Below are 6,687 nucleotides of genomic sequence, written 5' to 3'. Positions count from 1 at the left end.
ACAGGAGTCAGCCACACACTCAGTTATATGCCTCGTCCACCCCCCCCCCCATTCCTCAGCCCTGGCACGTAGCCACAGCTGGCATCACTCAGGGCATGGCACCGCCTAGCCCCCTCCCGCCGCCAGCGTGCCGGGCTCCTGGCCACGGGGCTGGGGAAGGTGCAAGCCCACGAACGCCACCAGCCGGGCCCCGGGCCCTTGGGGCTGGCTGGTGCCTTGGCGCGGATCACAGGGTGACGCCGGAGGTAGTTGGGGAGCGCAGTGTGGAGGCACCAGCCAGTTCCAAACGGGCTGCCCGGGCTTCCCTCTGGGACTGGGAGGGACGAACAAGGGGGAGGAGGGGGGGGACTCGCGTCGCTCGATACTGACCCAGCGGGTGCAGAGGTTGCTCCGCCCGCGCGGTTGATGAAAGGGGCCGGAGTACAATGGCAGCCCAGCAGCGAGAGCCACCCCAGAGGAGAGGGGGCGGGGGAAGAGCGCGAAAGCGGGGACAGGGCGGGGGAGAGGCAGCGCAGATCAAACAGCGAGCGAGCGGGAGGGGGAGCAGGACCAGCCAGAGGGAGCGAAGGGGAGAAGCAGCCAGCGCGAGCGAGGCTGCTCCGTGCCAGCCCCTGGGAGCCCGGCGGGCGCCTGCTGGGAGGCGAGTGCCGGGGCCGGATCGGGCTGGACAGGCACAGCCTCTCTCCGCCGCCTGACGCTCCCTGGATGCCCGCAGCCGCTCCCGCCCCTGGCTCTCCGGCGTGGCCAGGCGCACTGGCGGCGCGGCGCGCCCGGGGGCCCGAGGCGATGACTCGCGGCAGGAGAGCGGAGCGCTCCCCACCTGCCAGCCCGAGCCCGGAGGAGTGACAGTGCCGCGCTCTGCCCATGCGCTCCTAGCTGCCCCGGCATGGATGTGGCCAACACCACTACCTCCCCCACCGAGCAGTCCTCCGCCAGGGGCCAGGGCGCCGCGGTGACCCTCAGCTACCAGCTCCTCACCTCCCTCTTCCTGAGCGCCCTCATCCTCTGCGCCCTGCTGGGCAACGCCTGTGTGATCGCGGCCATCGCCCTGGAGCGCTCCCTGCAGAACGTGGCCAACTATCTCATAGGCTCCCTGGCCGTCACCGACCTGATGGTCTCGGTGCTGGTGCTCCCCATGGCCGCCCTCTACCAGGTGCTGAACAAGTGGACGCTGGGGCAGGTCACCTGCGATATCTTCATCTCCCTGGACGTGCTGTGCTGCACCTCCTCCATCCTCCACCTGTGCGCCATCGCCCTGGACAGGTACTGGGCCATCACCGACCCCATAGACTATGTCAACAAGCGGACTCCCAGGCGGGCGGCTGTGCTCATCAGCCTGACCTGGCTCATCGGCTTCTTGATATCCATCCCGCCCATGCTGGGCTGGCGGACGCCCGAGGACAGGTCGGACCCCGACGCCTGCACCATCAGCAAGGACCACGGGTACACCATCTACTCCACCTTCGGCGCCTTCTACATCCCCCTGCTGCTAATGCTGGTGCTCTACGGGCGCATCTTCAGGGCGGCCCGGTTCCGGATCCGCAAGACCGTCAAGAAAGCGGAGAAGAAGAAGATCGCCGACACCTGCCTGACGGTCTCCCCGGACAGCCAGCAGAAGAAAAGCAACGGGGAGCCCAGCAAGAGCTGGAAGCGGACGGTGGAGCCCAAGCCCAGCGCGTGTGTCAACGGGGCCGTGAGACACAGGGAGGATGGAGCCGCTCTGGAGGTCATCGAGGTCCAGCACTATCACAACTCCTCCAAAACCCACCTGCCCCTGCCCAGCGACCCCTGCAGCACCCCGCTGGCCCCGTCCTTCGAGAAGAAGAACGAGAGGAGCACCGAGGCCAAGAGGAAGATGGCTCTGGCCAGGGAAAGGAAAACGGTCAAAACCCTGGGCATCATCATGGGCACGTTCATCCTCTGCTGGCTGCCCTTCTTCATCGTGGCCCTGGTCTTGCCCTTTTGTGACAGTGAGTGCTACATGCCGGACTGGCTGGGGGCTGTCATCAACTGGCTGGGCTACTCCAACTCCCTCCTCAACCCCGTCATCTACGCCTATTTCAACAAAGATTTCCAAAGTGCTTTTAAGAAAATTATCAAGTGCAAGTTTTGCAGGCAGTGAAGGACACTCCCTTCTCGGGGGCTCCCTGCGCTTGCTTCATCAAACTCCACATCTCTTCTGCTACTAGAGTATCTGCTTGTGCCCCCTTCCCCCCCCACCGGTGACCACTCTCCCCAGGACTGCGGCAGGGGCAGCTCCGGACCGTCTCCTCCTCGACTCGTTACAACACACAGCGCGCGGCAAATCCAAGTAGTTCAGACTCCGGTGTAGCGTCTGCCATAGTTCCCCGGGGAGACAATGCCGCTCCGGATTCCAATCCCTCGCCTCTCAAAGCGTTACAAACCGAGTCAGCCCCTTTCTGAACTACTGCAAACTTAGCGCTTGCAATTCGGCGCTTTGGAAACTGACTGACTGGCACGTGTTCCCGAACTAACCTGACCACCGTCTGCTCCTCTAAGTTTACACAGTACTCAGCCTGTGTAATGACACCCTATTTCGCCACTTATATTTATTTTGGGTAGACCTTGGGTTTGCAGATCGTTGCTTGTGGTCGCTGTTACCCACCTTGTCTGCCCGAGTAGCATCGGTAAAATAAACCATCCTATGCATAAAACCTTCTTGTCTGTTTTTCTTGGATTAAAAGAAGATTACAGAGCGCTCTGAGTCTAACCTAGATCTGGTCGAGTAAGTACGAACGTGGAGGGGTTGAAGCAGTTCTTTCCACAGTGGAAGAAGGGGCTTAAAAGTTACGTCGCTGGCAGCGAGATTTGAAAAGTGAATTTCGTTTTGGGGGGGGGAAACATAATTTTATAACCTTTCAAGGTACTTCTTCTGATCACATTACTAACTGATATGTCTGTACCATGTATTTATAATAGCCCGCTTGTTATGTTACTATCTTTTAGTGCATGGGAGTTACGTTGTTTACATGAGAAGGATTTTGCTAAACATGAAGTTATTACAATTCACCTAATTACAAACAGATTTTTAAAGAACCACCCTGATCGAACGAGGATTTCTCATTAAGAAAACCCACGGAACCCATCTGCGTGACTATGAGAAGCAAATAAGTATATTGTTTAAAAATTCTTGAAAATAAGACACAGGTTTTCATTTTGAAAAGTACTTTAAAAGTATTACTAGGAATCACAGTGCTCGTTTGGGAAACAAACAGCCGTGCAGCATTTTCCTGAAGTTTGAATCTATTTGCTAGGTGCTGCTTTCTCTCTCTTGCCCTCTTCCCCCGCCAAACTAGAGTAATCTCATTTTAATGCTGTGTAGTGAAAAGGGCAATTATGGGCTAAATCAATGAGTCTCTCTCCCAGCACAGGTGATTAGCTACGGTATTGTTGCCGAACAAACACTCATACTATAGCAAGGAATAAAGGAAGTGTACTAGTCACTTCACTTGCAAAGTGTGGCAAAGTAAACAAACACTGTCAGCTCTGACTTCTTGGCAGTTCAACAAAACTTTCCTGAATACTTGGCCTAATGCTAATCCCCCCCCCCTTTTAAACAAAAAAAACCACCTCTGACTCAAGAAAGTTTGCAGAGGTTTTTTTTCTTTTTTCTTTTTTTATTTTTGATACTTTGCTTTTGATGAGAATGAAGAAATAACCTGATTTGTACTGAAAGGTATTACTAACAGCTCTTTCTTAAGTCAGAAATGGGGATAGCCTAAACTGTGATTTCAACGGAATTGCCAGAATGTCTATTTTGTACAGTGCCTCTTAGTTTCATACAGGGTATGCATCGTGATCTGTTATTCTGTTCAGATCTGACAGGGTTGCATATTATTTTGCACTATTAAACGGGTTGAATTCTTTGTATTTGGGAAGGTAGTTTGAGATCCAATGCTTGAGCCAAAAATACATATTTTTCTTTAGTTTGTCGTAATCTGTACTACCTATAGGTAAATGGGAATGTTAATTCTGTGCTTCACGTGAATGTAAATGTCAAGTCGTTTATGAATTTAAACAGCCTTCAAAGTTAAATGATAGCAATGCTTTGAATATGTTCAGATAGTCTAATTTATTATAAGAAAATTTATTTGACCTCATTTTCTCAATTAAAGTGAACTTTGATCTTATCTTCCCCTTTCTCTCTGATCACTCCTAACTACGTGTACATTCTGGGTTTTCTTTAGTTGAAAACGAAGTTGTATTTTTAAGTGCAAAAAGATACCAAGGAAAATTAATGTAGCCATTTATGAAGTTGAAAATTTAGCCTATTACTGAAATTGAAGATCTTGTGACTTGAGTTCAAAGAACCAGCAAGTGCGTTTTAAGTGACTAGTTTTAATTTTGTTGAACCTATAAGGAATCTATCTCCACATACACATCCAGTAGCCGGCGTGTGTTTGAAACAATGGTACAATCACACTACGTCTGTGTATGTGTGTGAGAGAGTGGGTTGGTGGTTTTATGTACATCTCACTTATATTTCAAATTTAAACCTGTTTAAATTTAATCTGAACGGTGCAATCCGTCCCCCCTCCCCCTCGCATTTATTACTTGCAGCAGAGGTCAGAATCTCCCAGGCCTTTCAGAAATTAAAAAAAAAACTTGCTAAAGCTGAAAACTTTTATCCTAGCCAATAGATCGATGTTTCAGTTTCACTCTCCCCCTCTTACTCAAAGAGAAGCGATAGCTCCAAAGGAGGTGGTTCCCCTGTCCCAGTGAGGAAGCGTACACGCTTTGCACTAGGGGTGGAAGCACAAAAAACGAGGACGTGTTTGCAGGAGGGAGCCATCTCTAAGGTCACTCGATTGATCTGGCCAGCAGGTCGGGATCTAGAGTGAAAGGGCTGGAAATGCCATCAGTGCAGCATGCTCCAGCGTGATCCCATGCTCAATGACGCTAGAGCACAGCTGCACCGAGGCAGAGTTCTTCATTAAAGGGCCTCCCCTGCGCACGCTGACCCCTAGAGCAGGAGGCAGGCCACCACTGGTCAGCTGACAAAACCACCCCTCATTAGCAGTGGATCATGAGTGCTGGCTCGTTTGTCTTGTGACAGTTTAGGGATGACGTAAGCCAAAAGGCAGTAAAGGGGTTTAACGACTGACTCAGACGTAGCCCTAGCCCATAGGAACTGGTTTTAAAGGGACAGTAGCACGTTTCAGCCTGGAATCTATTTCCCCTCCCTAGCCCCTCTTTTTGTAGTCACTGGGGTGCCGGATGGGCCTCTCGGTGAGGGACAGGGGGTTATATTTCACCAGCCTCTTGGGTACTTACAGAGCAGCTCCAAGATTACGGGCCAGGAGCAGTAGTAAGGCGAGGATTGCAGCCCTCTGCTAAAACCATGAGTGTCTGCCATTGGCCCTTCATCTGCCGCCCCCACAATCTCCACTTCAGAGAGACGGGCCGCAGCTGGCAGAGGGGAGGGCCACAGCATCACCTCTCGCACTCATGGCCAGCTCAGGGCACTCGTGTAGGGCTGGAGTTGTTTCTTTTTTCTTCAGGGAACGGAAACTTATTTCCAAGCTGATCACTGGAGATGAAGCCCTAGCACCTCTCACTCAATCGCTCGGGATTTAGCGGGCAGGATTTTGTTCTCTTGTACCCAGACTCCAGAGAGTTCCTGCAAGCAAAACTCTGGAGAACTAGTGAGAGAAATTCAGTTCAATGCAGATGTTGTGATTTGTCTAGGGGATGGTAGCTACCAGCCTGACAGCACTCTGGCCTCTTTAGTAGTCTGTCCGTGCTAATTAACCATGCTAATTGGTGCTCCAAAGGAGGATTAAAATGCTAAAAGAAAGGAGCACTAGATCCTAGTAAAGACTGTGTATTAGCACTACAGGAAGAGGTAACAATACTCACTCTGATATGTATGTTAAAGAAAATGAGTGTAACTGCTGTGGTAGATATATAATGACGGGAGGAGGTTTCTAATGTAAAACCAGAGCACATTAGTGTAGATTTTCCACTGGTTTCACAAAAAGGTGAAAAATATGCTCTCAACAATCCACTTTTTCTTATTTTATCCCTGTGGTTTTTTAACTAAAAGTGTGCATCCACTCAAGGAGCCTGCATTCATTATATGGAGATTACCTATCTCCCAGAACTGGAAGGGACCTTGAAAGGTCACTGAGTCCAGTCCCCTGCCTTTATGGCAGGACCAAGTACCATCCCTGACCTATTTTTGCCCCAGATCCCTAAATGGCTCCCTTAAGGATTAAACTCACAACCCTGGGTTTAGCAGGCCAATGCTCAAACCACTGTATAACTGATCTCCCTCTCTTCCATATCATCAACAGTAGTGACACTCATCCCAGGGCCAGGTTGGAAAAAGAGTTCTGAGAGTATTAACTACATTTAAAAATACATAGGCACAAAATATTGACATTTTATTTTCAAGTTTCCAGGTTATTCCTGATAACTCTACCAACTTTTTCTTTTACATACCAAAAAGTAGCGAACACACTAGAAATACAGAAAAGAACAGAAACAAGGCATCTTAAAGACTAACAGATTTATTTGGGCATAAACTTTCATGGGTAAAAAACACCTCACTTTTACCCACAAAAGCTTATGCCCAAATAAATCTGTTAGTCTTTAAGGTGCCACCAGACTCCTTGTTGTTTTTGTGGATACAGACTAACACGGCTACCCCCTGATACTAGAAAA

General features: G+C 50.4%; 1 protein-coding gene across 1 annotated transcript; it reads left to right on the top strand.

Annotated features, from left to right (window-relative positions):
- The first annotated feature begins 694 nt into the window (after nucleotides 1–694).
- HTR1A (5-hydroxytryptamine receptor 1A) lies at nucleotides 695–2,653 on the top strand. Its single transcript, XM_039543109.1, has one exon. It carries the CDS (start codon nucleotides 887–889, stop codon nucleotides 2,120–2,122), a length of 1,236 nt encoding a protein of 411 aa, XP_039399043.1. The 5' UTR covers nucleotides 695–886; the 3' UTR covers nucleotides 2,123–2,653.
- The last annotated feature ends 4,034 nt before the right edge of the window (nucleotides 2,654–6,687 follow it).

Source organism: Mauremys reevesii, linkage group 6 (genome assembly GCF_016161935.1).
Source record: "Mauremys reevesii isolate NIE-2019 linkage group 6, ASM1616193v1, whole genome shotgun sequence".
Taxonomy (NCBI): Eukaryota; Metazoa; Chordata; order Testudines; family Geoemydidae; genus Mauremys; species Mauremys reevesii.
Note: the sequence above shows the minus strand (reverse complement) of the source record. Positions and strands in the feature narration are given on the sequence as shown.

What these genes read in the sequence shown, in the direction of transcription:
- HTR1A (XM_039543109.1), top strand. Translation starts at nt 887, where the DNA reads ATGGATGTGGCCAACACCACTACCTCCCCCACCGAGCAGTCCTCCGCC.